The 18,400-nt window shown below is 33.7% G+C and overlaps 1 protein-coding gene across 4 annotated transcripts in view; it reads right to left on the reverse strand.

Annotated features, from left to right (window-relative positions):
- The window catches only part of LOC114331754 (sodium/hydrogen exchanger 9B2), a 264,063-nt gene that overhangs the window by 80,734 nt on the left and 164,929 nt on the right, over positions 1-18,400 (reverse strand). For all 4 annotated transcript variants that reach the window (XM_050650887.1, XM_050650889.1, XM_050650885.1 and 1 more), the window contains one exon: positions 13,931-14,117. In XM_050650887.1, the coding sequence (XP_050506844.1) occupies positions 13,931-14,117 (187 nt within the window). The remainder of the gene's footprint in view (positions 1-13,930; positions 14,118-18,400) is intronic.

The raw sequence follows: 18,400 nt of genomic DNA on the forward strand, positions 1-18,400 counted from the left end.
ATGCAATAATTAGAACGTAAACAGTTTTAAAGTTATGTTTATTTTCAACCACTAAGGAATAAAAACCACCTGAACAAAAACGAATAAAAATCTCTTAATTGACACGTTTCTTTAACGAAATACCTAAATGAAATCTTATTTTGCCACACAAAGCACATAAATGAAAAATTCCTTATGCCCATTTAACGTTACAAACAAAATTGTTTGGAGTCAATATAAGCTCCTCCCAATTTTGTGACATTTGTGACGTCAGACTTAGGCTGTCCATTGTGCCTGTTATCATACGCATAGCACGGTTTAGTTGGGTGTCGACCAGGTGTGTATACCTGCTAATTAGCCACCCTTGTGCACAGTATTCTGACACCGGATAGATCAGGCCAAGAGCAGAGGATCTTAAATTTGATGCTGTTGACCCCCATGTAGTGCCGCAGAGTTTCTGTATTATATTGTTTTCAATTTTGCTGCTGTTTTCGTCTGGTGTTCTCTGAATGTGAGCGTTCTGTCTAGAGTAACCCCAAGGTATTTCGGGTATTTATTGTGTTTCAACAGTTTGTTATTAAAATACACTCGCAATTCTCTGTTTGCCAGCCTGTTGTTGCGATAAAAAGCTGATACTTCAGTTTTTGAAGTACTTGGTTCTGGTCTCCATTTCTTGAGGTATTCGCTGAGGATGGATAGGTCATTCGTAAGAGTGATTTCTGTAATTTCTAAAGATTGGTGGCTTGTTGCAAGGTTCCAGTCGTCAGCATATCCAAACTTCCGAGATTCGGTTTCAAGCATGTCGGCAATATAGAGGCTGAAAAGTAAAGGGGCAAGGACAGAACCCTGTGGAAGGCCATTGTTAAGTTTCATCTGTCTACTCATCTCCTTTCCCATTATTACCTGGAAGGTTCTGTTTGTCAGCATGTTGTCAATGAGGTTAATTATCTTTCTGAAGGAGATAATACAGGCCAGTTTATATATTAATCCCTGTCTCCCAGCAGCATCATATGCTGCTGCTAGATCTATGAATACTGTTGCTGTTAATTATTCTTGACGATCGGACAATAATTTATGTAAACAAAACTTTAAAAAATTAAAATGGGAAATCCCAGTAATTGGTCCTATATCATAGTGAAATAAAAACTTCGTGTGTAAAATAGTCCATTTTGTTTAAAAAAACTTATCATGAAAATGGATTACAACTTATTCAGAACGTTTTCGGTCTAGTCAGACCATCAACAGTGAAACATTCTACTTCCCACTTTATGGTTGTTAAAACCTTTGTGTTGCATGTTTATGATAATAAATTATATAATTGAATTGACACTAGGTCGATGTTAATGGATTAGGAAACATAGATGCCCCATGCCCCGCTCAAAAAAATGGAGCGTACTTCGCGCTGCGAGTGATACAGGCACTCACAATTATTGGTAACACACAAGGGTACTACTACTTGTAATGCGAGTTGACATAATTAATGAAGTATTCAAGGTTTCATATATCTGTATCATTAAATTAGAGATCAGCATAACAGTACCAGACGGGGACACGTTTGTAAATAAAAACGATTCATGAAAATAAACTATCGTACCTAATTAGTCTGAGGTTCATTGTACCAATCAAATCAAGGACCCTTGACAATTAATAGAATGGTAAACATCCGTCAAAAAATACAATTAATCAAGTCGTTAGAGACGAAAATTCCACAAAAACTCTAAAAACGAGACGAAAAAGGTGAATTTTGCTGTGGATGTCAATTTTATACGGAAAAAATTGATTTCTTAACAATGTGTACGCCATAGAAAAAGTGTTTTAAACAAAAAAGGTAACTGAGATTATTTTAAACGCACATATTTCTTAAGGGGATCGCAGCAAATTGCAAAATTTTGACGGGTGTCAATATTTTCAATATGTTTTAAATGTATTGATTTTTTTCGAATCCTGAGAAAACTAATAGGTGTTTTTAAAAAATTTAAACGCAGAATGAAAGACTATTTTATTATCGAGGGCCGAAAGTTTCTTAGAACAAATAAAAAAAAGAATGTGTGTGTACCTTGTACGCACGTAAGAAGTTATACTTCTATTATATGATTTCTTAAAAATAAATATACTTTAAACAGTTTGTTTTAATTTTTTTAAACACCAAACTAATTGTGTGCTTACCGCTTTCAAAAAAATAAAAAAAAAAGTATAGGATTGCTCCGGACTCGAACTCAAGACCTCTCGATCTCTGGCCGAATTATATACGAAATACGCTACGAGGACTGTGTCTGTATCGGTTAGGAAGTACCTAATGACAATTCACGGTAACAAACAGACAAGTATAATACATATACAATCAAATGTTTTAATAATACTCATCTTACTCCTGAGGAAGACAAATCCAAAGACACAAAAATTATAATAAATATATTTACTAAAAACACTAATATATTCTTTTCACACCTTTCCTTGCACTGATATATTTATACATAACTTGAAAGATTCAGCAACTAAACGCCATATTGTCTGTGTGCGCATGCGCGCAGTATTATGAAATTTTACTCTCAATCGCGCCTAAAGAAGTATAACTACAAAAATTTTCTTTTGAATGAAATATTTGCAATTAAAAAATACACTAAATTTCCTCTTTTGTTTTTACCCATGTAACTTATTAACATAAACATTATAGACGTTTTCGGGGACTTTTGGCCTTCGATAACAATGTAATTTTTCTTCTTCTTCTTCTTCTTGTGCCACTCCTATCGGAGACTGGAAATGACTTTGTTTACAGCTGACCTAAAAAGTTCATTAGTGGTGCAGCCAAACCACTTTCTCAAATTCCGCAACCATGACATTCTTCTATGGCCTGGATTCCGTTTTCCTTCTATTTTTCCTTGAATTATATTTTGAAGTAATGCGTATTTATGACCTCCCATCAGGTGACCCAAATACTCGAGTTTTCTTCGTTTTATCGTTAACAAAATTTCTGGGTCTATTCCTATCCTTCGTATTACTTTAAGATTTGTGATTCTTTCAACCCAACTTATCTTCAGCATTCGACGGTAGCACCACATCTCGAAACTTTCAATATTTTTATGTTGTCCTGTTTGAGAGTCCAGGCCTCTACACCGTATAATAGCGTGTTAAATACGTAGCCTATTAGCATTCTTAATCGTAGAGGAATGCTTATATCTCTGTTGCAGAAGAATTTTCTCATCTTTATGAAGGTGGCCCTGGAAATTTCGATACGTCTTTTTATTTCATTGTTTTGGTCTCCAGTTTCGTTTATTATAGTTCCCAAGTGTTTGTAACTTGATACTTTTTCAATTTGAATGCCGTTTATACTAATATGTGCTGGTTGTGTCATGATTTTACTGAAGACCATATACTTGGTTTTTTTGATATTAATGTTTATGCCATAGTTGTTGCAAGCAATATTTATGTTTGTAAGTAATCGTTGTAATTCTTCTACTGTTCTTGCAACTAGTACAGTGTCATCTGCGTATCGAATATTATTTACAACCTCTCCATTGATTATGATTCCTTCATTTGCTTGCAAAAGGGCTTCCTGACAGATGCTTTCACTATATACATTAAATAGCAATGGTGACGAAATGCATCCCTGTCTTACTCCTCTACCTATTTCTATTGCTTTTGATATCTCATTTTCTATTTTTATGTTAGCTTTCTTACTCCAATATAAGTTGAGAATTATTCGCAGATCTTTATTATCTATGTCTTTTCTTTCAAGAATGTCTCTTAGCCTATCGTGGCGTACTCTGTTAAACGCTTTTTCAAAATCGATAAAACATGCATGTACTTCTTGATTAACGTCTAGTCATCTTTGTGTAAGAACATTCAAACCGAAGAGAGCTTCTCGAGTATCTAGTCCTTTTCTGAACCCCATCTGCGTATTACTAATATCTGACTCCAACTTTTGATAAACTCGGTTGTGGATGATTTTTAGAAATATATTTAGTAGATGGCTCATTAAAGATATTGTTCGATGTTCTGAACATTCTTTTGCATTGGATTTCTTTGGCAGTGTAACGAATGTAGACAGCAGCCACTCTTGAGGTATAATACCAGTATTGTATACTGTTTTAAATAGGTGCAGTATTATACCTATTGATTCATCATTCAAGAGCTTTAGTAATTCAGTAGGAACCTCATCGGCTCCATTTGCCTTTCCAGTTTTGGAATTTCTAAGTGCCATTTCTACTTCACTGTAATTTTTCATTCTGGGTTTAAATTTTTCAAAAATATTTATCAATTTTCTCAGGTTTTGAAAGAAATGAATACATTTAAAACACATTAAAAATTGTGACATCCGTCAAAATTTTGCATTTTGCTCCGTTCTCCTTAACAGTTTTTAAGTAAGATGAATTGTTCTCTCAAAAACAACTCTTGAAGCGACCGGCGATTTTGGATCAAATTTTTATTATCTCAATAGTAAAATTTCGATATATTTTGATCAGGATGTCCCATCAACAAAAATCAGTATGCATTTTAAAGATGAAGAATGCACCTTTTGTATGCAATTTTTGCATTTTCAAAAATTTTAATAATTTTTTTAAGATAAATAGCAGGGTGTTTAAAATGGGTAACCATTTACAATTTCCTACTGTTTTTATTTTTTTTCCTTTATCTCTATCCTTAGAAAAGGACAAGACGGATCTTAATAATTCTTTTTGACCCCTAGCCATGAGATGATATTGAAAAACTGCATACAAAAAATACATTCTTAAAGTGCATCTCAAACAGACAATAAAAAAAATTCAGAACTAGTCAATTATCGGCGGAAATGAGTTCAATTTTGTTACTCGGGAGGTCTTTGGGGTCGCTGAAAACGAATATGACGTCGGAAGTAATCTTCGGAGTAACTGGTGCCCAGGGTACCTACTGTTTACCTCGTCTTGTGGAGTTTTCGCAAATCCATTAAAAAATTAGTCAAAAATCATTACTCGGGGAATTTTTGGGTTCTCTGACGACGAATATGAAATTGAAAGTGATCTCCGGAGTACCTGGGGCACAGGGTACCAACTGTTTATCTCGTCTTCTGGAGTTTTGGGCAAATTCATTAAAAAATTAGTTAAAAATCATTAGTCACGACATAAACAGTAGGTAGACTGGACAATAGGTACTCCTAAAATCACTTTAGACGTCATATTCGTTGTCAGCGACCCCAAAAACCTCCCGAGTAGTGAATTTTGACTAATTTTTTAATGAATTTGACGAGAAAACTCAACAAAACGAGGTAAACAGTAGGTACCCCGGGTACCAAGTACTCCGAAAATCACTCTAGATGTCATATTCGTCGTCAGCGACCCTAAAAACCCGATAAAATAATGATTTTTGACTAATTTTTTAATGAATTTGACGAGAAAACTCCACAATGCGAGGTAAATAGTAGGTACCCTGGGCACCATCTACTGCGAAAATTACTTTCGATGTAATATTCGTCGTCAGCGACCCCAAAAACCCCCGAGTAATGATTTTTGATTAATAGTTTAATGAGTTTGCCGAAAACTCCAGAAGATGAGGTAAATAGTAGGTACCATAGGCATCAGAAACTCCGGAGATCATTTCCGACGTCATATTCGTTGTCAGAGACGCCAAAAATCCCCCGAATAATGAATTTTGACTAATTTTTTAATAAATTTGGTGCAAACTCCAGAAGATTAAGTAAACAGTAGGTACCTTGGGTACGAGGTACTCCGAAAATAACTTTAGATATCATATTCGTCGTCTGCGACCCCAAAACTCCCCAAATAATGTTTTTTGACTAATTTTTTAATGGATTTGACGAGAAAACTCCACAATACGAGATAAACAGTAGGTACCCTGGGCACCAGGTACTCCGAAGTTCACTTCCGATATCATAATCGTCGTTGGCGACCCCAAAAACCCCTCGAGTAATGATTTTTGACTAATTTTTTATTGAATTTGCCGAAAACTCCACAAGATGAGGTAAACAGTAGGTACCCTAGGCACCATGTACTCCGGAGATCACTTACGACGTCATACTCGTTTTCAACGATCCCAAAATCCCCCGAGTAAAAAAATGAACTAATTCCGCCGATAATAGACGAGTTCGGAATTTTTTAATTGTTTTTTTGAGATGCACTTTAAGAATGCATTTTTTGTATGCAGTTTTTCAATATTATCTCATGGCTAGGGGCCATAAAGTTTCCTGGCGCATTCACGAATCGAATACAAAAAAATTATAAGATTCGTCTTGTCGTTTTTTTTTGTTCAGTGCTTTATTTCTTCGACTATAATTTTAATTTCTACTTCTCTTCAAATTTTATCAGTTTAAAATAATACCAGTATCATCTGCAAAAGATATTCTGACATATCTATTAGATCAGGGGTCTCCAAACTTTCCAGCCTTAGGGCCATACTGATTACTCCTGTAAGTTCCGAGGGCCAAGATGGCAACACTGCATATTATTAATTTTCCTGTATTTAATTTTTTCCCGTAAAATAACGAATAATTTAATTTTTTGTAAGTGTGGTAAGCTGTCAACATTATTAAGTATGTCAAATATTCACCTATTTTTGATATATTTTAATTTAATACAAGGTAGACATAAACAAACAAAATATTTCCACCAGTGAAAATCTCCAATCTCTACCGAGATTGTCCACTAATAACATAATTATTCTTTCTACTATTTTTCAACGCCATCGTTAGAAATTGTCACAAACACACTTAACTATCCGAAATAATAAGAAGTCTGAAAAATAATAGCCGCAAATCACTTAAGTGTTACGCCCCTGATAACTGGGAGGAGACTAAAGACCCCACCTAAGCCAGTAAGCAATTTTGGGTTTGTGCGCTCCGCCAAGTTAGCTGGCGATGACAATAGTGGCGTAACTACAAGTCAGTTCCTATGAAACTGTTGTGAAATAAAATAGGGCGTACCTCCTTAAAACAAGTTTGTGCAGTGATATAATTAAGAACAAATATGAAAACTCATCTTTGTTGGAATTTTATAAGAGTCTTCCACTGACACAATTTGATAATTTGCATAAATTTGCTCGTGGGCTGTTTTCCGTTTTTGGTACTACTTATTTGTGTGAGAAAACCTTCTCCAAAATGAAGTACACAAAAAATGTATACAGATCTAAATTAACTGACGAGCATCTTAAATCTCTTTTAATAATTGGTACAAGTAAAATTAGTCCACAACTACAAACTATTGTCGGTGGAAAATCTCAATTACATACATCTCATTAGCATTTCATATGTCATGTTTGTTATAAGGTGTGTGTTGTTCATTACTTACAATGTATAAAATGTTAGTTGGATTCATTTCAATAATTTGTTAGTTATTATATGCTGAAGTTAAATTTACTGCATAAATTATACATGTCTTTACTCATTACCATTCTGTGTTTCTTTATCCAACTTATCACAAACATTTTATTTGCTATAAAAAATATTAAGGAGTTTTCAAGTATGTCTCCGCGGGCCGGACAAAATCTGTCTGCGGGCCGGACAAAATCTGTCTGCGGGCCGGATGTGGCCCTCGGGCCGTAGTTTGGAGACCCCTGTATTAGATAATTATTAATCTATTAATAAATGGTAATGGATCCAGTATGGAACCTTGTGGAAAATATTTGCCTTTTATATAGGTTATACATCAGCATTGTTAACTATCACAAGCCAAATGGATTTTTCTATCCTTTTATAATACACTCTGGACCAAAATTAACCGGCCACCTTAAAAATGTGTCATTTTTGATATCTTATATCTCCTAAACCTGTTGTCCGATTTAAGTGATTTTTTTAATATGTTATAGCCTTTTTCCTTGAAAATATTGCTATAATAATATTGTTGCTAAACAGGTAAATTTTCATTTTATACCAGGTGTACGAATCAAACTGTGTTTTTTTTTTCTTAAAGTTTTCATCACCCTGTGAAATATTCTAGCATTTGTAGAATACTGAAATTAAAACCTGACTATAGCCTTATGCATTCTCAACATTTTGTTTTTTGTTTGATTCGCTTATGTTGGATAATAAAAAAGTTGGGTGCTTTAACAATTAGACATGTTTTTTATCAATACAGCGTGTTTTTTAAAAAATTTGGCAAAGTTTAGGGGTGAAAAAATAATGACAGTTTGCTTTATAAACTTATGTCCGCAAATGCTTCGTTTCCGAGATAGGGGCTGCTGAAATTCGGACAACAGGTTTAGGAGATATAAGACATCAAAAATAGCCCATTTTTAAGGTGGCCACTTAATTTTGGCCCAGAGTGTATATACAAGAATTAAAATATATACAAGAGGTTACACTCAGTAATACTTTTAATGTTTTTGCATCAATGTTATCGATAGCACTATTTTTAAATCTAATTTCGTATTGTCAACATTACTTCACTGGTATTAGTTGGTGTAATAAAGATAATATTGTATTTATTTGAGGCAATTTAATTTCAGCACCTTGTGGTATTTAAATTTTCTCACTGAGTTTAATTCACACATTTTAATATTGTGAATTACAAGAATTAGATGAATCATTTCGTATGACTCATTAATTTTAGTTATATTTTCATAATATACAGGGTGCGACATTAGTGCAAGGAATTCCAATTATTCGTTTGTCGTAAAAGACACGAAAAACATTTGTGCCTGTTCAAAAGAAAGGAGATCAAACAATATCCGGATCAGGACATAACTACAGAGGAATTACCCTCCTAAACGTGACCTGCAAAATATTGGTATTTATTATTTTATGGTCGACTCTCCGTATACTGTGAAAAAATAATATCAGTGTGAGTTCCGCAAAGAAAAATCAACTTTCCATCAAATATTCCTTCTAATAAAAGCTTTGGAAAAAACCGTACACTTATTGTACGGTTTTTTTAATAGCGTACAAGTATTGCAGTGACCAGTGAAGAGTGTAGTGTCTGGGAGCTCAGGAGTTATCAAACTAATACAAAAATTGAAAGAAATTAAAGCTCCTAGAGCTTTCAATCTGAGCTTCAAAAATCTAAGTTGTTGTATAAGTAGGCTAGTATAGCTGTTGTGTAGCAGGCAAAACTACCAGAAGGTTGGAACGTAGGTACAACTGGGCCTATTCAGAAAAAAGGAGATGAAACAATCTCAGGATCAGGAGATAACTACATACAGAGGAATTACCCTCCTAAACGTGATCTGCAAAATATTTGTCCATGTTCTTCATGATCAGCTATCGGGATATTGTGAAAACATAATAGCATTTTGAGTTCTGCAAAGAAAAATCAACTATCCATCAAAATTTGATTTAATATTTAATATTCCTTCTAAGATAAGCTTTGGAAAAAACTAGCATAGCCTGCAAATATTGCAGTCACCAGTGAACAGTGTAGTGTCTGAAGATGGCATCAGAAAGGACGTCGAAATCTCGACCCTGTGAATATCGATGCGGTTCAAGCCGGAAGCCTGGTGAGTTTAATTTTAATATTAATTCTTATTATAATATTGACTGTAGCTGTAAGTTTTTAACTTGGATTTTTAAAACAGATCTTGCTCTTATGTAGATCTTAATCTGTCCTAAATTGTTTTCTCCAAACATCTCTTTATTCTGTTGTTTTGTCCTATGGCTTTCAAACTACATTACTAATAAACATTTTTAAAAACGAACATTAAACACTTGATTTTTATCGGTTTATATATTTTTCAATAAAATTACGATCGTCCATTTTTGAAGTTTCTTTTCGTGATAAAAAACCTATAAATATAAAGGAGGAAGGAATACGATGTATCTAAGGAGCCAATATCGAACTAAAACTACTCACCACTCTTCCCCGAGTTGCTATCTATAACGAAATCGGTGTTTTTGTGCAATATGCTTTTTTTCCTGACGAGCCAGATTTCTGCTTATGAGACACTGGAGATTTTCCCGCTAGGGGATTCAAATACAGGGTTATTGTGGCCTCCATCATGGCCTCGATTGTGAGGATGTTGGTCCAAACGATAATAAGAGCTAGAATCACCAATGCAAAGATAGTCATAGGATAGTCATAACCATATGGCAAGAGGTAGCAACCGAAGTTATTGGAAGCCAAAAAAAGAAAAGCAAAAAAAATTCAAGCATATACTAGAAAGAACTAGCGAAGTAGAACAAACAAATAGAAACGCGAAAATTCTACAAGAAGGTTGTCCAGAAGAGAGAGGATTTCAAACCTAGACTATTAGACTAAGAGCCGCTATAGGTGAAATTTCTTAATCATTTTAGGCACGACGGGACCCTATAACTTAAATAGTAGAACCTAAAAGAAAACGTTTGAGCACTGTGCCGTCACTTTTCAGTGGCACATGCGTCTACAGTGGCGCATCAAACTTTCCACTTATGGACGGGATCCATAAATTAAAAAATACCCTCCCTCATTACCAGAATTTAATTTTTTCCATTTTTTTAAGTTCTATGTGATTAAGACACAAGATTAAAAGTAATTTTAACCCACCACCCCCTTCTCCCTGCCCCCCATCAAAAACTTTATTGATTTTATTTTTTTTTGGTGGGATGCAATCAATTTTAAAATTTCAAAAAATTCACACACATAGTTAGGGCTTTTATAAAACACGTCTATTTTTTATAGACCTGTAGGTTGAGTGTACATAACCTCAAAAAATTTTAAAAAAATTTTTTTTTGGAAAAAAGTATATAACTTTTTTTTGGGGATAGCTGCAGATCTAATTTTTTCTTAGTCTTGTGTATTTTATCAAACACTATATTTCCAATTTTTTTCAGATTTTTCTGTAACGCTGGTCACCTTCAAAAATCCAAAAAAAACTGTTTTTTAAGGGGGTTTTGGGGGTTTGAACGTGTTTTTCTGATTTTTAAATATTCTAAAGGACTCAGTTACTTCAAGTTACATATAACCTATAAAAACAAAATTGATTTGATATATTATGAAGTCTATAAAATAGGGAAAATCCCCAAAAACCCCCCAAAAAACAGTTTTTCGGGTTTTTGAAGGTGAGGAGCCTTACGGAAAAATCTGAAAAAAATTAAAAATATAGTGTTTGATAAAACACACACTACTAAGAAAAAATTAGACCTGCAGCTATTCCTCAAAAAAAGTTATACGCTTTTTTGAAAAAAAAAATTTCTTTTAATTTTTTGAGGTTATGTACACTCTACCTATGGGTTTATAAAAATAGGCATGTTTTATAAAAGCCTCAGCTATGCGTGTGAATTTTTTAAAATTGTAAAATTGATTGCATCCTACAAAAAAAAAAAACGAAAAATGAAGTTTTTGATGGTGGGGACAGGGAAAGGGGGTGGTGGGTTAAAATTACGCTGAATCCTATGTGTTAATTACATAGAACTTAAAAAAATAAAAAAAAATTAATTTTGTTAGTAAGGAAGGGTAACTTTTAATTTATTTATCCCGTCCATAAGTGGAAAGTTTGATGCGCCACTGTCGACGCATGTGCCACTGAAAAGTGACGGCACAGTATTCAAACGTTTTCTTTTAGGTTCTACTATTTAAGTTATAGGATCCCATCGTGCCTAAAATGATTAAGAAATTTCACCTATAGCGGCTCTTAGTCTATATGAATTATTAGAAACAGAACAGGAGAGACTAAACATAAGAAGTAAGATGAAATTGCAAGAAGGAGATATCTAGCTTGAAGGCATAGAAGATGAAAGAGAGGAAGATCCCAACAGAGGAAGAAATCATCAAAGTAATACAAAAATTGAAAGAAAAAAAGCTCCGAGGGCAGAGAGCTTTCCATCTGAGTGCAACACTTTAAACATTGCGCAAAAAATCTGAGTTGTACAAGTAGGCTAGTACAGCTTATATATGTATAGCAGCCATGATTATAACAGAAGACTGGGACGTAATAGAATTGTTCCTATTCAAAATAAAGGCGATCAAACAATCTGAGCATAGGAGATAACTAGAGAGGAATTGACCTGCAAAATATTGGTGTACATTCTTTATTATCGACTATCAGGATATTGTGAAAAGATAATAGCAGTGTAAGTTCCGCAAAAGAAAAATCAACTATCCATCAAATATTCCTTCTAAGACAAGCTTTGGAAAAAAACTATCATATTATACAAGTACCGCAGTGTACCAAGGTTTTTAACTTGAATTTTAAAAACGTGTCTTCCCACCAGAAAAGTTAAAATTACCGAAATTGAAGAAGTAACCAAAAACATAAATACAAAAAAAGCACCTGGATACGACCTGATAACAGGACTAATTCTCAAAGAACTACCTGAAGAAGCAATAAAGCTACTAATGTACATATACAATGCTCTCCTAAGATTGTGCTACTTCCCCTCCCAATGGAAGGTAGCACAAATCATTCTAATTCATAAACCCAACAAAGACACAACCCAACCTTAATCCTATCGTCCTATTAGCCTTCTGCCCTTACCCTCCAAAGTGTTTGATAGGCTTGTCCTGAAAATAATTGACACTGTCATTGCAGAAAAAACCTAATACCTTATTACCAATTCGGATTTCGACAACCACATGGCACAATCGAACAGGTCCATAGGGTAGTCAGAACCGCAAGAGATGCACTCGAGAACAAGAAGTACTGTACAGCAGCCTTCCTGGATGTCTCCGAAGCCTTCGACAAAGTATGGCATAAAGGTCTAATATCAAAACTTAAAAGACAATTGCCTCATCCAACCTGCATGCTCCTACAATCATACCTCACCGGCAGATCGTATCAGATAAAACTGGGGGAGGCCCTCACTACTCTGCATTCCATTCACTCTGGCGTACCCCAAGGAAGTGTCCTTGGACCCACACTGTACCTCCTGTTCACAGCAGATATACCAACTTCAGATCGTACAACAATTGCAACATATGCTGATGACACTGTCCTAATGGCTTGCCACCAAAATCCGACTCTAGCTTCACAGATACTACAAAGTCACTTAAATAAACTTGAAATATGGTTTAAACTGTGAAGAGTCAAAGTTAATAGCTCCAAGTCAACAAACATTACGTTTACAATAAGGAAGGGGATCAATCCAGCTGTAACCTTTAACAACACACCACTGCCAATAAGAAGTGACGTCAAATACTTAAGGATTTACTTAGACAGCCGCCTAACATGGCAAAAGCATATTTGGAACAAACGACTGCAACTGGGACTCATTTATAGAAAGATGTACTGGTTCATAAATCAAAAATCACGCCTAAGTCTAGACAACAAACTTCTGATCTACAAAAGTGTACTGAAACCCATCTGGACGTATGGCATCCAAATCTGGGGAACTTCAAGTAAAACAAATTTAATCAAGATACAGCGCTTTCAATCAAAAGTTCTAAGGCAACTGTGCCAAGCTCCTTGGTACATTTCCAACGATAATATACATAGGGACCTCCAAGTCCAAACCGTCAAAGAAGAAATTGTTTCTCTGTGCTCCAAGTACCACAATAGACTACAGGTTCACCCAAACATATTGGTCACCAATCTCCTGACACCCATACAGAACAGAAGACTAAAAAGAACAGAGACTCTTGACCTCAACACTAACTAATCATTCCGACTTATTACTATTATTGTACTATTCAAATTAATTCAATTAATTTATTAATAACTGTACTAATTCAATCATTATTGTACTCTTTTAGGTATTCACCAACGGGTGAATACTGACTGTGTCACACTCCTAACACTCATATGTATTGTTTATTATTTTTTATAAAATAGATTGCAATAAAATGGATGTCAAAAAAAATTTAAAAACATAGATCTTGCTCTTAAATCTGTTCTTTATTCTGTTCTTTTGTTCCATTTCTTTCAAACTACATTTCTTATAACCTATTGTTTTTAAAACCGAAGACTAAACACTTGATTTTTATCGTTCTATATCTTTTGCAATAAAATTACGATCGTCCATTTTTGAAGTTTCTTTTCATGATAAAAAACCTATAAATATAAAGGAGGAAGGAATACGATGTATCTAAGGAGCCAATATCGAACTAAAACTACTCACCACTCTTCCCCGAGTTGCTAACTATATCGAAATCGCTGTTTTTGTGCAATATGCTTTTTTTCCTGACGGGCCCGATTTCTGCTTCTGAGACACTGGAAACTTTCCTGCTCGGGGATTCGAATACAGGGTTATCGTGGCCTCGATCATGGCCTCGATTGTGCGGATGTTGGTCCATTACCGGCACTTGCTGAAAAATAAAAAAAAGTCTTAAAGCTTTCCCGTGGCTGAATTATGTAGACATTTTTGCGTTGGTGTAAAAAGGACATGATGAGAATTCAAACAATTTATCTACGAGTATAACTTGGGTTTCTTGCCGAGAGATAGTGGATTTTTAAGAGGGCCCGTATTTTTCATTGTCTTTTTTAGTAATAGTGACCACATTTTGCGCTGCGATATTACTTTTTCGTTAGAAATAATTTCTGCCAACATTTGTAAATAGTTTTTTCATGAAATAAAATCAGAAATAATATGAAGAGTGGAGATATACAACGAGCCAAGTGACAAAAATACACAAACGAGAAAAATAAATTTTTATCAGGAAACGGAACACAATACTTAATGGCGGACGCTATCTGTTGAATTTAATTAGAGCTGTTTACAATGCAACTGTCACTAGGGGAACATCCATAAACTACGTCGTTGAAAAGGGGGAGGGGGGACTTTGCTTATTACGACGGTATACGACAGGGGGGAGGGGCCATGAGTGCACATCCGACGTCGTTTAAAGTTCACGAGTATAAAAAATATATCCTATTTGAGAATTAAAAAAAAAATAGTATATTATTTTTATCGCATACTTTTCATATTTTGTTTTTATCAGTCACAGTCTTAATAATATTGCTAGCAGTTTTATACAGACTAACAAACAATAAAACATTGTCCTATGCCTTTAAACAAACGCTTCTTTTCAGAACAACGTCTGGAAGCAATAAATATTAAACTGTTCACTAATTTACTGAATACCCTGTGTGAAACAATTCTACGAGAATGAATAGAAATAAAATATTCTATTCTATTTAGTTATAGGTCTGGATCCCGCGTATGAAAAAAAAAATTGATTAATAGCAAGCTGAAAATTTGTTATTAGCTTAAGGGTGTCTAGTCGGATAAACTTTGATATATGGGGACACTGGAATAGAGGCAGTTTTAATTGTGGAACAGGTTAAAAATTTGGAACGGTCAGACCACGAAAACGGCACATTTATTTTTTCCGAAAGAATAGACTTAAACTCTCCGAACAGAGATTAAACTCACATGCAAAAATCAGACAGGTATTTATCACCTGTCATAATTCCAGTCATTTGACATATTCTACATGTTCCACTCATTAAAACGCCCATTTGGTGATAAATAGCAGTCTGATTTTTGCATGAGAGTTTAATCTCTGTTCGGAGAGTTTAAGTCTGTTCTGTCGGATAAAATACATGTGCCGTTTTCGTGGTCTGACCGTTCCAAATTTTTAACCTGTTCCAAAATTAAAACTTCCCCTGTTCCAGTGTTCGCATATATCAAAGTTTGTCCGACTAGACACCCTTAAGCTAATAACAAATTTTCAGCTTGTTATTAATCAATTTTTTTTTCATACGCGGAATCCAGACCTATTAGTACATTGTATCTATTTATACTTAATAAAAGAAATGGCATTGGAATCAAAACAAAATAAATATTAAGGTTTATCTGATGCAGTTAAGAAAGCATAGAAACTCCGATAAAAGTGTTGTCTTTTGTCCCAATAACTAAAGCTAATTATTAGTTGTACAGTGAATTGAGAGAAAAAAGTACGCGAATATTAATGAGCTACATAGTAATACTGATTTGGATACATTCGTAAATAAACTTGGAGAGCTAACTTAAGTTAAGAGATAAAAAATCCTGAAATAACATTGAATTTAAAAAAAAAATCTCTAAAAATGGTGGTCACGAGTTGCGTTGCAATTGCGAAGTCGGTATGAGGGAGAGGTCAACAACTGTAAACGACGCTTTACGACGGAAGGGGGGGAGGGTATTAAAAACTCCAAAATTTTTAAGACGTAGTTTATGGATGTTCCCTAGGCCCATAATACAGGTTGACGGCATTGTTGCATAGACCATTATAATGGAAAAAACAGAAATATTGATTTTTGTCACTTGGCCCGTTGTATATATCCACTCTTCATGTGGTATACTGGTGGGAAAAGTAAAACATCTGTATTGGAAAACATTGCATTCAAAAATTTATAATTATAATGAATAATAACCCATAAGGCCCTAAAAAATATAAGAATCTATTGAAGAGAAGTTACTGGAAATCTTGCAAAAACTAACATTGATTATTATCGAGATGTTCTATAGCTTGTTGCCTCAATTTAAATCTTGGTTTACGATAAAATAGAAAGAAATAAAAGAAACGTAAATAAAACTCGGATTATGTTAACTTCTTCTTCTTGTCCATTGTTCATTTTTGGATATAGGCCTTTCCCAAATCCTTCTGTCCATCTCTATCCTGAGCAACATACCTCCAGTTTGGTCTGGCTATTTTTTTTGATACCATATGCCTATCTCATCTGTAATTCTTGGTCGTCTACTTTATAAGATCTTCAATGTTGTATTGTTGTCGGATAGTAAAATATTATTGTAATTAATTATAGGTATTTGTAAAATATGTTTAAAAAAATATTACAAAAAAATAAAAATAATAATAAAAAAATGAAACAAAAAATAAATTTAAAAAAATGATTAAATTAAAAAAATCTACTCTCTAAAATAATCTAATGATTAAAAAAATACAAAAAAAATACAAAAAGAAATAAAAAAAAATTGAAGAAAAAAAAATAACTAAGAGGATTTAAATCTCCGAGGGGTTGAACCGGGTTGACACCTTATCGTAGTGACAAAAAAAACAAAAAGAATGCATTTTACATAATTAACATTAATATTTTTATTTGTAAAATGTATACACTATGTGTTCTTAAGTATAATACACATTAAGTATAATATATTTATAATATTTATTAACATAGTATGTACATTGGCTGTAATTAGTAGGTAAAACAGGAAGTAAAATGTAATATTATAATAATAATCATGTTTTACTAATTGGCAATATCTTTAACATTTACTTTTGATTGAGACTGGCTAAATGACTATAGTCCAAGCCAAAAAAAAAGTATTGTGGCTTTCCAACGTTGGATTTTTTGTCTAGCTAGCAGTCTTTTCTTAGAAGCTCCATTGGATGTTGTCAATTTTTGTTGTAACATTCTCGAATTTTTTTATTTTACCTAGTCGTTGTTCTTTCTATCTGACAGTCATATATCTAACCTTGTCCTTTACATTGAACTTTATGTTTTGGCTTGACAAAAATAATGCACTGATTGAACACTATGCTCCTCGAGTATTGAAGTATTTCGCAGTTCATAAATATCAACTGAGGTCCCCAAAACATGCCCAAGACTGTCTTGTGCTTTTAATGATTTCTGCATTTTGAATTTCTCTTTGTCAAGTTTCAGGATTTGGCCCAGGTAGATTTTTCAATTTGTTCTAAGTAACACTAAGTAAATATTTAGATTATGCTAAGTAGGACAGAGCCATTTTTTTTTATTTTAAGTTCTTAATGGAGAGGTCAATGTTGAATTTATCAGTCAAAGACAGAGTTTCAAATAAAATAGTCTGTAGAAAAACTGGTGCTATAGGCGAGCGGCAGGCACTCCCAAAATGAACAGGTACTGACTACGAAGAGGTGAATGGCCAATTTTAGTCATACTGTATGTTTTTGATGGTGTTGAAAACAAAAATGAGGTTTATTTTGAATTTTATGTGGGGGAACATTGTCAAGATCGCAATTTTAACCTAATAATAAAAAAAAATGAAATCACGTTTTTCTGCGTTTACCTCGCTACAACTCTGTTCCGTTTCAATATTATTTTCTGAAATGTTGACAGTTTATAGCTCTAGCATTGCTAACTACAACGCTACCAGTTTCAAGATCTTCGTCTAATTCTGATAAAGGTTATGTATTTTTTAAAATAGAATGTGCAGATTTGTGCATTGCAAAGTTTAATCCCAAATGCTGAGTGACCAACTTTGAAATTTATCTTTTTAATCATTTTTATGTTAAAATGATTACAAAGAAGCTTTCTGGAAAGTTTTCGATCAAAATGCTTTACAGAAAAAAAATAGTGCAACTTTTAATATCAATATTAGAAATCTCCAAAATAACGCTTATTTTTCGGGATACTGACCATGGCTGGTGAATGGCTAATTTTTGTTTTACATTATGTTTTTGATAGTGTTGAAAACGAAAATAAAATTTATTTTAAATTTTAGGGGAAATATTGTCAAAATCGCAATTTTACCACAAAAATAAAAAAATTAAATCACGTTTTTTTTGTATTTAACTCGCTACAACTCGGGTCCATTTTAATACTTTTTTCTAAAGTAACAAAATTCAAAATTTATCTGTTTGATCACGTTTGTTAAACTATAGAGTACAAA

This window comes from Diabrotica virgifera, chromosome 5 (genome assembly GCF_917563875.1).
Source record: "Diabrotica virgifera virgifera chromosome 5, PGI_DIABVI_V3a".
Lineage (NCBI taxonomy): Eukaryota > Metazoa > Arthropoda > Insecta > Coleoptera > Chrysomelidae > Diabrotica > Diabrotica virgifera.